Source organism: Labeo rohita, chromosome 7, assembly GCF_022985175.1.
Source record: "Labeo rohita strain BAU-BD-2019 chromosome 7, IGBB_LRoh.1.0, whole genome shotgun sequence".
In the NCBI taxonomy this organism is placed as follows: Eukaryota; Metazoa; Chordata; class Actinopteri; order Cypriniformes; family Cyprinidae; genus Labeo; species Labeo rohita.
Window position 1 is genome coordinate 30,580,541 of NC_066875.1, and position 15,583 is coordinate 30,596,123.

The window sequence follows — 15,583 nt, forward strand, 5'->3', positions numbered from 1 at the left end:
CAAAGCATAACGGAGAAAAATGCTGAAATGTGTTCCTCAGAAAACATCATTTCTTTACGTCTGAAGAAAGAAAGACATGAACATCTTGGATGACAAGGGGGTGAGTACATCATATGTGAATCTTTGTTTGGGAGTGGACTTCTCCTTTAAGGAGGTGAATCTTTTATTTATGCTCTTTGTATAAACGCTCGCTTGTTTAATGGACCGTGGAAGAGTGAAGTGCAGAGCTGTCACGACACAATCGCATTCATCTTTTTTATGTTGTGTTTACATTCTTATCTTTTTCCAACCGCTGACTATACACAAACAGGCCGTGACAGAAAGTGTATGTGGCTTTCTGACAGAGCCACACACACAGGCTTCTTAGTGTGTGCAGCCCGTGCTCTGCAGCAGTCCCTCGGGTAGGCAGTTGCGATGAACTGGATGTCAACAGATGCATAAGGGGCTGTCGAAGTTTGAGAACTGCAGCACACCGGTGCGCCCGCAGTGGCCCGCCTCGGCCAGCGGGGGGCGATCGAGGTCTTTCCGCGCTGCGCAAACGTGCCTCTCGCGGCGGAGCGCAGCTCTCCAATAACACGAGCACAATGGTCAACGGGCGAGACTGAGCGGCAGACAGATGCGCGCTGCGCATACTTACCTAAGGCTATTTCACATGGCATGCTAAAACTTTGATACATCTCGATTCTGACGTCGCTCGTGTGATTTATGGAGCCACGCAGCATGCTCTCGGTAGCAGCACCTGCTTTTGGGTGAGTGTGAGTCCAGGCTTAATGCAGCGGTGCATGTTTTTTTGGGGAGGGGGAGATGGGCAGGTGATGAGAGATCCTGTTGAATAAAGACCCAACGGCGAGCCGTGGCCAAAACTGTCATCCCTCGAATGCGATCACACCTGACTGTTGAGGTGTCATGTTCTGCGTTTGGCTACGTCGAGGAATATCTGGATTCCCTGAGCGAGAGGGAAATTTGGACAAACCTGGGATTTACGTCCTCAGCCATCTCTAGCTTGTTATATTAAGGGTGGAAGCTGAGAAGACATCCTCATATCATTTCCTACGTAAGTGGCTCGAATAATGGAAGGTGGAGTGCATGAGAGGGGCTGATAAATTGCGTGCGACGACTGTTTATAATTAATTGTCAAGGGATTTTGGATCAGTAATATCACGCGTTGTTTCCTGTTTCCTTGTTCGGCTGGCCTGTAGCAACAAGGATGTGCCATAGTGTTAGTATTATTAATATTATTATCAATATGTAGCGCAAGACTAGTGACTTGCGCTTTTGATGACTTTTTTGGTCAAATGTTCTGGTGTACACATCCATCACAGTCTACCCGGGCTACGTTATGATGAGCAGTTTGCATTCTACAACACGTTTTTCTTTTCTTTGCAGCTGTTGCTGGTGTCAAGCGGATTCAGTGATTCATTCATAGCCGCTGAAGGGGCAGAGGACGGATCAAACCTACACCCCACCCCTCCCTCACAGCGAAGATGGGAACCAGTGATTTCATAGGCGAATAAAGTCTCTACGGCGACCGAGCACCTCAGATAACGGAAAGGAGCCGCTCTCTCCTCCTGCGTTCAGTTTTCTTTTGGATAACGCAGGCGCGCGCTACGCACATGGATTCTAGAACTGTTGGGCACATTTTTCTCATAATGATGCTAATTATGATGCTGCTGATGATGTCACCAGAAGCACGACGCTTCGCTACAGTTGTAAAGTCCAATTACAATAAGTAAAAGTGCACTGAAAGAGCTCAAAGCACTTCCGAAGGCAGCGGACCTCCAGTGCCAGTCAAGTGCATTTATGAACTTGCTGAGCCCGTGTTTTGCTCAGCCTCGCTCTTTTCCATCATTCTGAACGCTTCGTAGTTTGAGAAGATGGAGTTTGCTATGGTGGGCGCGGACAGCGGGGGTTGCAACACCCACCTGCCCTATGGATATGCCCAGGCTCGCGCCCGGGAGAGGGAGCGCGAGCGGGAGAGACAGTCTCGAGCGGCGGCGGCGGCAGCTGAAGCCGGAACGGTCGGAGAGGGAGGTGGGTCCAGCGGCCATCCCCACAACCACCCGCATCAGAGTCGCGCCGCCTCTTCAACGAATGCCAACAACAGTAGCGCCGGGACCGCCTCGCGCCCCTCCTCCCCCTCCTCCTCCTCCTCCCAACAGCCGCAACAGCAGCAACAGCAGCAGCAGCAGCAACACCACGAGCCACCACAGCAACTTCTCAGAGAGCGAAAAAAGCAAAGAGGCGTCGCGCGCTGGAGACGGAACCGCGCGGCACTCGGCGGGGATCTACGCCACTCAGAGTTGGCGCTACTAGGATCCGAGGAGGACATCATGATCGAGGAGGAGGAGGCGGAGGGCGAGGAGGAAGAGGAGGAGGACAAGGGCAAGCAAGAGGTCGAGTTTTGTCTATAACATGGATGATGAAGAGGAGACGGTCTCGCTAACGGACAGGCGTCCTCAGTCGGGGTACGAAAATGTTTACAATGAGTACGGCTGCTGCGAGAGAGTTGTCATCAACGTGTCGGGCTTGAAGTTTGAAACTCAGCTGAAGACTCTCGCGCAGTTCCCGGACACGCTCCTGGGGGACCCTGAGAAACGAATCAGGTACTTCGACCCTCTGCGTAACGAATACTTCTTTGACAGGAACCGACCGAGCTTCGACGCCATTCTATATTTCTACCAGTCAGGGGGGCGTTTAAAGAGACCCGTCAACGTGCCGTTTGACATCTTTTCCGAGGAGGTCAAGTTCTATGAACTCGGGGAAGAGGCAATGCTCAAGTTTCGCGAGGATGAGGGCTTCGTGAAGGAGGAGGAGAAGCCACTGCCCGAGGACGAGTTCAAGCGCCAGATCTGGCTGCTCTTCGAGTACCCGGAGAGTTCAAGTCCAGCCAGGGGGATCGCGGTTGTGTCAGTGCTGGTCATCGTCATATCCATCGTCATCTTTTGTTTGGAAACATTGCCAGAATTCAGGGACGACAAAGAATTCCTCAGCCCAGGTAAAAACTCCACGCAGGCGGACAATGGATTTACGCCATTCAACGACCCCTTTTTCATCGTTGAGACGGTGTGCATCATTTGGTTCTCGTTCGAGATCATCGTGCGCTTCTTCGCGAGCCCCAGTAAAGCTGCTTTCTTTAAAAACGTTATGAACTCCATAGACATCGTCTCTATTTTGCCTTACTTCATAACTCTCGGCACAGACCTCGCTCAGCAGCAAGGCAACGGGCAACAGGCAATGAGTTTCGCCATCCTGAGAATAATACGACTCGTCCGCGTGTTCAGGATCTTCAAACTGTCGCGGCACTCGAAAGGTCTCCAGATCCTCGGGCACACTTTGCGCGCGAGCATGCGAGAGCTGGCCCTGCTCATCTTCTTCCTTGTCATCGGTGTCATCCTGTTCTCCAGCGCGGTGTACTTCGCAGAGGCGGACGAGCCCTCGTCGCAGTTCACCAGCATCCCAGACGCGTTCTGGTGGGCTGTAGTGACCATGACCACGGTGGGCTACGGGGACATGAAGCCCATCACGGTCGGGGGCAAAATTGTGGGCTCGCTTTGCGCCATCGCCGGCGTTCTGACCATTGCGCTTCCAGTCCCTGTCATCGTGTCCAACTTCAACTACTTCTACCACCGGGAGACTGATAACGAGGACCAGGCGCCCGTTGTGGAGCAGCCTCCGCCGGGCTGCCCGTACTTTCCGGATTTCCTGAGAAAATTCAAAGGCTCCCCGTCGGGGTCGTCTTTGGGTGACAAGGCGGCAGAGTACATGGAGATGGAGGAGGGCGTCACAGAGTCTCTGTGCGGGGCTGACACGCAGAGCCCCAGCAGAGGAAATGGTACTGACATAGGCGGAAAAAACAGTTCACATTCACGAACCCTACAGACAGATGTATGATTATGGAAGAACGCTAACCTCCTCGGGAGGTTTTCATAAAGATGACTGCACAAATGAATCAGTTAACAGCACACATGCACAACTTGAATACATATACAGTACGCTCACACACACACATACACACGCACTCATTAAGTTCTGGACCTGAGCTGAAACATTTTTGCAATGTGGCTACTTTTGTAGAGAAACGTACCCTGTAATCACGTGACAGGCAACGCAAAAACCACCAGCTTTACGTGACGTGGAGAGGTGTCTCTATCTGCCCACCTGTTCAGTTCAGTTGACAGAACTGAACGACTCCCGGTTCATTAACGAAGGCATCAAAAAGGAACTTGCATAGGCACTTTATGAGTTACATTTGTCAGTAATTGTAGGAAAACGAGGCGATCGAGTTCTTATCTAATGCTATTATGCAATAACGTTTAAATCGTTTGCACTATCATTAATTATGTTATAGTCTCCCAGTTTAATGCAGAGGAAAGAAACAGGTGTAACACTGAGGTAGAGAGGGAGGACATTGAAAACGACTCAATCATAATATGACTTGCATTGTTAATGAATTCGAAACACTAGCAAACATACGCTGCCATCTTCTCTGACAAAAACCAATTCAGCAGTTCAGCTTTTCGAATTATTGCAATTAATTGGAAAGCAGCATGTTGCGTAACTTCAGGCAATGTTATCTTAAATCCCACTATGGCAAACATGTGTCCGCATGGCAGTATTCAGTATGTTTCACACTCTGGTAAAGACCCCTTTTCGCACACCCTGTGTAGTTCTTTGTGCATTGTCCACGGTGACCGATGAGTCATTTATAGTCAGCCCCTTTCGTGAGTATTGAAAAACAAATCAGTCATGTTAGTTTTTGTTCATTAGCACAATATTTGAAACACCGTAATTCATCCATCACGCGATGCGAGGCATCACAGTCACATTATGGCATACCGAGGCCAAAATATCCAGTTCACATTGTCTCACAAAGTAAACACCTTGTGCAACAGAGTCAACGACACCATGGCTTGAAGGATCAGTTTGGCCACTGTTTTCAAGTTACTGTCATGGGAGTATATTTCAAGGGAATGCTTCATGCAACTATTTGTCTTCATCCCTTTACCAAATGACAGTGCATCCCTTTATAAAAATGCTGGCGGAAATGTACAGCACTGAAGGGAACGTGAACTTGGTGGACTTCATGCACAGCGAATTCTCGTCCTACTGGAGTGCACGATGACCACTGAGCATGCGCAGTGCTTTGCGGAACGCAGGTAAGCGACTTCTGCGTTAAGAATTTGTTTAGTCAATTTTTACGCTGCATCCAGATGTTTACGCATGTGCACAGGTGTTTACGCATCTGCGTGGGCCTACAAGTTGTCTGTTATGGCTAGGAACAGGTGTTCCACGTGATCTCAGCATGCATGCGATTTCAACTCTCATGTTTTCTCGTTTCATAATAATATATCAACAATGTCTTGAATTGCTTAGCAACAAGGGGCTTATTGTCAAAGAGACGACTAACTGTGCTGTGTTCCCTTGGAATCCAAAAATCCTCATTGCTCATTAAGTGTTCCCGAGCTTCAGTCTCTGATGTCATAATAGCTGTTACCGTTTTTTGCAGACAAGATAATTACCATTTAATCTCCAGTAAACCGATATTTTGTCATTAATAAGACATACTCTTAGCACACGCCACAGGGAGATAACTATGGCCTCCCTCGGCCTGCTCATCTCTCACAACACGATTACTTGGCCAACGTGTACTTTGTGTAAAATATGCACACTCGATATTAGATTATCGTAAGTGCCTTCTGTGTCATGTCAATCCTGTGCCTTGTGGGCCTGTTACAAGAAAGCTGGTGTGTAAGTTGATGAAAAAGTAACCGACAACTGGCATTTATCACCTGTTAATACTGTCACCTCTATAAACTATGCACACTATGTATAGTGTCCCTTTTCAGAAGTGATCCTCTTGCAGCTTGTAGTAGATGCACTACTGATAGCCAGTTATATAATGACATTAAATTACAGGCAACGTGCTCTGTTTTAAAAAAAGAAAATCGTTATTTAAGAAGGATATCATTACTGTCTTCATGACTTTATCCATATAGTTCAACAGAGATGATGCAAATCTTTTAATTCTAAACCATTTTACATTCTTAATGTACACTCCTGGTCTTATAATTAAGAATGCTTGTTATTAAATTAGTCTTCATAATCTTCACCACATTTTATAATCAAAATGTAATAACTTTTCCTAGCTTGCTTTGAAATGACTTTATTTTCTGATGTCACAGAACTATTGGAGAATTTCAAACAACAGTCTAATACTTATACCTAATAATTGTTTTAATAAGCTCATATTTGTTAAACCCACTTCTAGTAAATTCTAACTAGATAAAATCGAGTTCTGCTCTACATTCTATTACTACACATCATGCTTCTTTTAGAAATGTGTTATATTATCTATCTATCTATCTATCTATCTATCTATCACATGCAGTCATTAAGGTACAGTGAAAAGGTACATCTTTGTGCTTATTAGTACCTTGAAGGTACAGTTTAGTACTTTGAAAGTATGTATTGGTACCTTAAAGGCACATATTAGTACTTTAAAAGTACATATTAGTACCTTTTCACTTTTGTAACTCAGGGTACTGCCCCAGTGAGAGAACTGTACCTTTTTTCAGAGAGTGTACATGGCCTATATGATGCTCTTTATATCTCATATCTCGTGTTTTTGTTTGCAGTGTTAAGCGAGTGTATTGGTCGTCCCATTGCGCTGCAAATAAGAAGTGGTAGTGAGTACTCTTTGTGCTAAATCTTTATGTTTACTGTTGAAATCTGAAAAGATGTTCGGTGTAAATGAAGATATATTGATAGTCCTTAAACATTATGGGATCCTGCTTGCTGAGTCATGCAGTGCTTTTGCACATATACACGCAGGCACTCATATTCATGATAACCCAGGCTATTAAGCACTCGTTTACAGGTTAATGTTGCATAGCCTGTGAAGAGGTGTTACGCTAGCTCTGTGTCTTCATTTTCTGCTGTAGTTCATATTGGATTGCACCAATACTTCACAGCGCTAGTTATTTGCTGTGCTGAACATTTTTAAAACATTTGGTGCCGGCTGTGAAGTAATGGCTGTTGTCCGTCTTGAACTCTTTTAAGTCTCTCTAAGCTTAAACGCTGTTGTTAATGATTCATTGCGTCCAAAAGCTGATTCTGCTTCAGCTTCAGAGGATTTTTTCTGAAAACAATCTGTTGTGCTGCAGTCCAGGCATTTGTAAAATGGATAGCAAACTATAAGTTGGCTTCTTTCTCAGACTTTATTATTTGGCATCTTTCTCTCAATCTGTCTTCGTCTTTTCTTTCTCTGTTGCTTCCATTTGCCTCTTTTTCTACAAGGCGGAAGCATATCCATCCATTTGTGGCAACCTTCTCTGTAGAATAACTTATAGAATGTCAGAGACAGAAAAAACAGAACGTAATTCCTGTGAGATCGGTGGACTGTACAGTTCACAATGCATGTTATTTATTTAAAGTGCAGGTCCATATGTGTGCGCTTGCTTGTCTGCAAGTGTAATAAATCAATGAAACCCTTCACCCACATCACCTTCATAAATATCAGGCTCAATGCCACAGTAAATGGATATTAAACTAGATTTCCTAATATCAATCACCCATGACTACGAAAGACATTTTGCCATATTGATAGATCAGTGTAACAGCACTCATTCCCATAACACTGACTCTCTGTAAATATCAAGACTGGCATTTGAGCAGTGTGGAGAGCCAGAATAATGTGGCATTAGTCCAACCGAAAGCAATCAGCATCACTCCACTCAGGGCATTAATTAGCTGGCGTGCGTGATGTGTGTAGTATGACACAGAAGTGTAGCTGTACTTGGCTTGATCACCATACCCACACATACATTGGGGCTTAGTGGATGACGGGAAAATAAACAGCACTATAGATTAGAAACTGAGTTGTCATGGCAGATTTTTCACTCTGTAATCCCCTCATCTTCTTTTTGTACAACCAAGCGGTATAAACAGCAGTCTTGCATGTGTTAAAATCAGTTGGGCAGAAAAACACAAGCTAGTTACCCTTATGTAACCCTAAAATTAGTGATTTTATTTCTGTTAAGTGTTGTCCTCTAAACCGTTGTTAGTGTCAAGTGCATTGTGTGGCCCCGAGCACAGGTGGTGCGATGCAGCAGACAAATTAGCATTACTCCTTGTTCTGTGTTAGAGCAATGTTTAACATCTTAATGACATAGAGATACATGTTCATGCTCAGAGGGGTGCAAACTAGGTTTGCAGGGCTTGGTAGCACCAGTGCACAGAAAGTTTTGTTTGGATAGTGACTAGAGGTTTCTTTCAATAAGTTCCTCAGCTAAGAAAAAGTTCAATGATGTATACATGGAGGAAAAACTCCTTTATTTACGTTGGATTCATGTGGTTTTTATAATAATCTTTGAAATATGCCATTTTCAAGCAAAGCTTCAGTTTAATGACTCGTGGTGCAATCATCAAGTAAAATGTAATTTTTTTAATTACAAGTCTTAATTTAAGTCTTAATACTCTGGGTATTAAGACTTGTATGGCTTAATATAACATAAATTATGTCTCTTACTGAAATATGTAGTAGAAAACCCATTAAACCCATTTACGTTATTTAAATACACGTTGTTTGATACATATTTTGGACAATGGGGGCGGCATTATTTCAATGACGTGAAATGCTGAAACTCTTTTTTTTTTTTACTGCAACACAACTCAGAAAATAAAATGCTGATATGACGAAACATTGTGTGGCTTTTGGTTGTAATTTTCAGTCGAAGGGCAGCAACAGCTACTGAAAGAGCTTACAAATGACAGACAAGAAGCGCTAGATGCCATCCTGGCAGGATGTAAACATGACACTGACCACCGAAGGAGTTTCTCAGCACGGATTTCACTCAATATCCAGGGCATTTAGACTCCTTTTGGGGAAAAGAAATGACTTGTGGGACATTTACAGCCCATGCTTATATTCATCGCCACCTGTGAGCTCTTTCAGTAGTTGTGGACATCTTATCAGTATTTTATTTTCCGAGTTGTGTTGAAAAATAGCAACAGGTAGCACCAGTAACTCACTGAGTGCAGCCATTTCACGTCACAATGGTGCCCATAGTCTAAAATATGTATAAATTGTTGTGGATTTTATTTAAGTAACGTAAATCTTTCATGGGTTTCCTACTACATATTTCACTAAGAGACATCATTTACTTTACATTAAGCCATACAAGTCTTAATACTCAGGGTTCCATTACATCTTAGGGTGTGTTGGTTTATTTGGTCCGGACCAAAAAGGAAAAATATACATTTGGTCCTGGTCCGTTTAGCATTCACACCGGCGTTTTTGACAGCAAACCTAAAGATACTGAACCTTAAGGCATAGTGATACATTCACAACCTGATTGGTCAGGTTGAATGATATATATTTCGTGATGGAACTCGCCTAACATTCAAAACAATAGGAAAATGTGTGTTTGACTTAAAGCGGTGCTGCGTGTGTATTACATCAGAGTACCCATTCACTGATCAGTCTGCTCATTGCCTCTTTAAGTCGAACACAAGCAATGCCGTCTGCTGGACTAAGTAAGCTTATTGTTGCGTGTACATACGATTTTATTTTCACCACCTGTGAACTCACAAAGAGCTCATAAAAGGCACTTTACCGCCTCGTTGCTCCACGTTTACCCTCTGCTCATTTTGTTTTGGATACAAAGCTTGTTCCCTTAGTGAAATCATGTCGCATATCATCGCATCTTGTCATAACTTCCTGTTTTTGGTTCATTTAGAAGTATTTGGTCCGTGTTGGGCTTATATATCATTCTAACCGCACCAGAGTTTGTTTGGAAGCAGACTGAGACCAATCTTTTTAGCAGTCTCGGTCCACCTGTTTGGTCGGCACCAGGGTACGGATGGCAGCGTTCACACTTACTCAAACGAACCGCACTAACAGAGCAATCACACCAAGGTTCGTTTTAATTGAACCAAACATGACAACACCCTTAATCATGATTTCAAACAAGGTTTTAAATATATTTCTCAAGGTATGTATATTGCATTGTCGTGAGAGTGAATATGTATTCATAAATATAATGTTTTTGGGGAGTTGCATCCCATGACATTTTAAAACCTGGACTAACCTTACCTCGGAATGCAAAGGTCAAATCATATGATATTTTAAAAGACTTATTGACCTTGACACACAGTCCTGAGAGTCTGCAGGGGTGCTTTCTATTAGATCACTTCCTGTTTTATGTTTTTTTTTTTTACCCAGCGCCACATGACTTTGATTGGGACCAAAGCCTTGCAAACATAAAGAAGCACTGAACCATTTATTTAAATGTATATACCTTTTCTAAAAAGTAATAATAATGGACTTTTTTTAAAAATGTATTATGATTTCAGCACAGTAGTTTTTACTCTTATATTTTTGGAATTTATAAAGGTAAAAATCCCTCCAGCAAAATAAATAAATTCATTTGATTACAGAAATAAAAACATGCCTGTCATATAATATATATATATATTTATGTGTGTGTGTGTGTGTGTATATATGTATATATATATATATATATGTGTGTGTGTGTGTGTGTGTGTGTGTGTATATATATATATATTTACGGTACTATATGTGTAAATAGCCATTTAATGTGCTTTTTAAATAATTGATCTGATAAGACAGAAAAAATGTCACTTCACTGACCCAAGTGCTGATTCAGTAAAAGATTTAGTGCTTCTAACAGAAGGGTCTTTCAGCCTCAAGTCATGTCTGCTGAGGTTTATACGCTCATATTTTCCTGGAATACAGACAGAGTGACTCTGCACCTGGGTGTGTGGAAGAACAGACTTGATGAACAAATATTCCTGGTCTCCTGCTGATATTCCACGAGTAAGTTTAAAGCTCAGTTCTATTGTTGTCAGCATATTACTCCTTGATGTGTTTGTTTGTGTGGTTGACTTGTCATGGGCAAGCACAAACACACACACACAGACAAAAACACTTCCCTTCGGGGTTTAATAACACTCCCGTAGGGCAGGGCACTGGAGGTCAGGACGTGTGTGTTGCTGAGCAGTTCTGTCTTGTTCGGTTGAGTTCCTCTTATCTGATGGCTGATGCCCGGAGGGTCAGGGTGCATTGTCTGTACTAATAGGACTGACCCCTCTGATGAGAGACCCAAGACGGGACACACGCAATGGGATGCTCTAACAAACTTCATGACCTTGGCAGCACGTCAATGTCTGTCATCTGCACTCACGTACAGCATAAAGAAGAGCCACTGATTGAAAAAAGTAATCAAAAGACAATTCCAAAAACTCCTGAAGCTATTTAGAAAATGATTTTTAGGACAACCTCCTTCATTAGTGTAGCGTGCGAGCATGCAACTAATGAAAACATTTCCATTGGAAATGAAACAGGTGTTCTTCTACAGCTGATCTACCAGTTTATGTTGAATTATATACTGTGACCAATGTTACTTTTAGTTGTTTTTCATTTGACCGACATATGCTTGAGAACACACTTCAGATATATAATAATGCTGAAGGAATAGGATATGCAATCCAATTGAATTCTGCTCAGAGTAAATCCAGTTTTCAAGATATTGTGGGAAAAATGACTGATGCTTCAGTACTGCTAAATATGATAAACTGTACAATCTGAATATCACTAGAAGCCGCTAAATGTTTGAAATGACAAAATGTGTTGTCTGTGTTGAGTAAGAATAAAATACTGTAATTAAAATAAAAAGACAATCCCTAACAAAGACATTTCCAGCATACGTAACATCATTATATAATAATCACATTTGAACTTGGCCTGTGCTATGAAGTTTTTGGAACAGGAGAGATCTCAGTATCCAATTCTCAATATTTCAGTTTTAATGGATCTGTTCATTCATATATGTAGTTATTATGGTTGACAGCAAATCGATTCTTTTATAGGATTCTTAAAAGACTTCCCTAATGTATTTCAAGCAAGACAGAGAAGACAGGCAGGCTTTTTAAAACTATTTATTGAACCAAAAGTTACTTGAAAGGAAAAGCGTTTTGTACTAAACAGGCTATTTTGAACAAGGCAAACACTTTACTAAAAACAGTATGGCCTGAGATGGGGAAAATACCCATATGTATAATCTTTATTATAAAACGGATAGTTCCGGTCATTGATTCTGATTGGTTGAGCTGCATGCAAAGCTGTTGTAAATTACACTACAAACATACACCTTTGTTTACTACTGTGTTTTGCTTGGGAACCACTTGGTTGCAACCAAAACTGTTTCTGAGGAACTACATTGTTTGGTGGAAGAATACTGTCATCATTACACTTTATTTGCTCTGTTTTATTTTGTGAAACCTTGCTACATATATGGAATAACCATTTTATAAAAGCAATAAGCCCTGTAAAGCCATGGTTTACAGTGAATTTATAACAGCTAACAATGCCTAACAATGCCCCTTAGCTGTTATAAATTCCCCATAAACCCTGGCTTCTTGGGGTTATTGCTTTAATAAATAATACCTTTATGTTAGTAATAAAATAACTAGGGGTATGATTCACACTTCGGATGCAAGAGGTCCCGGGCTCAGATCATATGTCTAAGAATCCTGGACGAGCCCCCAATTCTGTTGTGGCCTGGCCCCTAGACGGGCCATAACAGAATTGGGGGCTCGTCCGGGATTCTTAGTCATTGGCTTAATTTGCTGGAGTTTATTACAATGAAGATAATTGAAAGAAATTAAATTGGGAAAACTTTAGGTTTCGACAAGGCCAAAACAATAAACAAAACCCCAATCTCAGCCATCCCTCTATCTAACCTCGTCAAAAGAAAAGAAAAAGAAAATACAAAATTATCTTCCCTAATTAGCTAAAGCTTTAACAACAGCCATTCTGGAACAGCCACCTCTGCAACACAAAAACACATATGTGACCCTGGACCACAAAACCAGTCCTAAGAGTAAATTTTTTGAGATTTATGCATCATCTGAAAGCTGAATAAATAAGCTTTCCATCGATGTATGGATTGTTAGGATGGGACAATATTTCAGATACAACTATTTGAAAATCTGGAATCTGAGGGTGCAAAAGATCTAAATATTGAGGAAATCGCCTTTAAAGTTGTCCAAATGAAGTTCTTGTAATGCATATTACTAATCAAAAGTTTTGATATATTTATAGTAGAAAATTTACAAAATATATTAATGGAACATGATCTTTATTTAATACCCTAATGATTTTTGGCATAAAAGAAAAATCAATAATTTTGACCCATACAATATATTGTTGGCTGTTTCTACAAATATATCCATGTGACTTACGACTGGTTTTGTGGTCCAGGGTCACATGTAAAATACATGTTTAAATTCAAGTACATTCACATGAGATTTATTTAGCATACATTAGGCTACTTAATGGGGATAGACATACTGAAATTACATGAACAGCCAAATATTACTTGCTTTACCCAGACACTTGGAATAAATGTGGAATTAATGATATGTCAAAGACTGTGAATACAGTATTTCTGAGTGCACATTTAAATGCACTTTTTTTCAGTAGTGGCCATTGCAGTGAGTTGCTTTTCTAACTGAATCAATGGTTTGAGCACACCTGTAGAAGCAATGGGTGGCGGCGTATTGGCAAAACAAATGAATTGTCACAGCCCTAGTTATTAGTTGCATCACTGCAAAGACATTTCCCAAATGCGCAAGATCGAAACATACAACGATTCAGTTTCTTGTCCTTCCTTGTCAAGTTATTCAACCATCCATTCCCTCCAAATTACACCATCTTTCAAGATGTGACATTGTAGTGTCCTGGGGAGGTGCCATGGCCTTGCTCTGCAATTCACAGAACACAAACACACACATACACACTCATCAGGTGAAAGGAATTACAAACGGGACCGACTGTGCCCTGATGTAATTCTTGCTCTGTTAGGTGGTTATAGGCAGACAGCAAAGCCAAGCGGGAGTCAGTGACCTTCTGACATTCATGCACTCGGAAATACGGCATGGAAACTGCTGAGCTGTAAATGCAGTATGCTGCTACACAAGCAGGCCCTTCATTTCCTGCATGTTGTCTACGGCTCTTACGATAAAGCAGCTGAAAAATAGGCTATCAACTTCTAGCATTTGCCTCACATCCTGGCCCATTCTACAGCCAGGATTTACATTTCTCCTCTGCGCTGCTGAGCAAGGAAATCTTCACTGTTGTGATAATTCTGGTCTGAATGTTTATCTTGGTGGGTTTCCTGTGCTTTAATTGGCTTGTCATGCTGCCCCCAGAGAGCAGGCTGAGAAACTGCAGTTTAGGCCTCTGGAATTAGCCAGCACTTCCTGTCTCTCTATGGGACATACACACTGCTGTTAGTATAAACATAGATTAATGTCTTTTTTTATTATTATTTATAGTACTGTTGCAGAGGGTACAACAGTATCTATGGCTTTCCTCAAGAGACCTTTTTATTCGCTTCATTTAGCTGTTCTGCTAACCAAACGTTTAATGTAGATTTGCTTGTGGAGGCCCATTGTAGCAACAAAATGCATTCTTGTAACAATATAAAAATGTATTTGTTGCTTGAAGTGATGTAGTCCTTGAAGAAAAACATTTCTGAAACACATTTTGCTTTACAAAATATAGTTTAATTGCTGAGGCACAGGCAAAGTGAGGTGAAATGATAATGATAATGTTATGAAAATCCCATCCAGCTTTACTTATCACCTTATGTTTGATTCTTCCCATTGTAATTGCAAGATGTGTTTACAGTAATTCAGACTACACAGAAACAAAGTAATAACTCTAGATTAATCAACTCATAAATGAGAAATGCAATTAATTAAATCAAAATAAATCATTGATGTTTTAGAATGACTGTATTGTGTTTTGTCTTGATTGCTTGTATGCAGTCTCAGTCAAAATGTGTGTGCAAACTTTACATAATAATTCAAATAAACCTCTTTCAATCCCCACTCTGGGGTTACATACAGACAGATGGATAAGGCCTAGCAAGATGATTGACTTCCCCCTTGTTGTTCTGTCTGGAGGAATGGAGGGAGAGTTTTTCTTTCCTTTCCATTCTCTCGCTCTCTCCCAGCCTCTGTATAGCTATAGAGCTGTCTTAGTTTGGGGGGCGGAAATGTTAATGTTGCCATGGAAACCTTAGCTAAAATCTATTTTATGGTACTAGCTCCAGAGTTAAGTGTGTGTGTATGTGAGAGAGAATGAGAGAGAGGACTTGCTTGTTGCTTGATTGAAACAATGTTTTCTTTATTCCTTTTCTGTTAAGTTTTGCTCTAACTAGATGATACGTGTTAGATGATTCAGCACAGGCAGAGTTACTTTTGTGCAGAGGTGTTTTTACTGAACGAGGCAGTGAATGTTTATTTTGAAGGCAGTGAATTTCAAAAGGCAAAAGCTTGATTAATATCTGATGCGAGTTGATTTTATTAAATAGTAGTATGTTAAATGATTAGCTCACTTCCAGAATGAAAATTTACTTACCCTCATGTCATCCAAGATGTTCATGTCTTTCTTCAGTCGCAAAGAAATTAAGGTTTTTGAGGAAAACATTCCAGGATTTTTCTCCATATAGTGAACTTCCATGGTGGCTAACAGGTTGAAGGTCCAAATTGCAGT

The 15,583-nt window shown here is 41.5% G+C and overlaps 1 protein-coding gene and 1 long non-coding RNA gene across 2 annotated transcripts in view; one reads left to right on the forward strand and one right to left on the reverse strand.

Moving 5' to 3' along the window:
- Positions 1–761: 761 nt before the first annotated feature.
- kcna4 (potassium voltage-gated channel, shaker-related subfamily, member 4) overlaps positions 762–15,583 on the forward strand; it is a 39,780-nt gene continuing 24,958 nt past the window's right edge. Inside the window, 3 exon segments of the mRNA XM_051115143.1 lie at positions 762–1,054; positions 1,387–2,392; positions 2,394–5,156. Of these exon segments, the coding sequence (XP_050971100.1) occupies positions 1,875–2,392; positions 2,394–3,891 (2,016 nt within the window). The 5' untranslated portion in view covers positions 762–1,054; positions 1,387–1,874 and the 3' untranslated portion in view covers positions 3,892–5,156.
- LOC127168334 (uncharacterized) overlaps positions 12,628–15,583 on the reverse strand; it is a 66,968-nt gene continuing 64,012 nt past the window's right edge. Inside the window, exon 3 of the long non-coding RNA XR_007828097.1 lies at positions 12,628–13,785. This is a non-coding gene — a long non-coding RNA (uncharacterized LOC127168334). The remainder of the gene's footprint in view (positions 13,786–15,583) is intronic.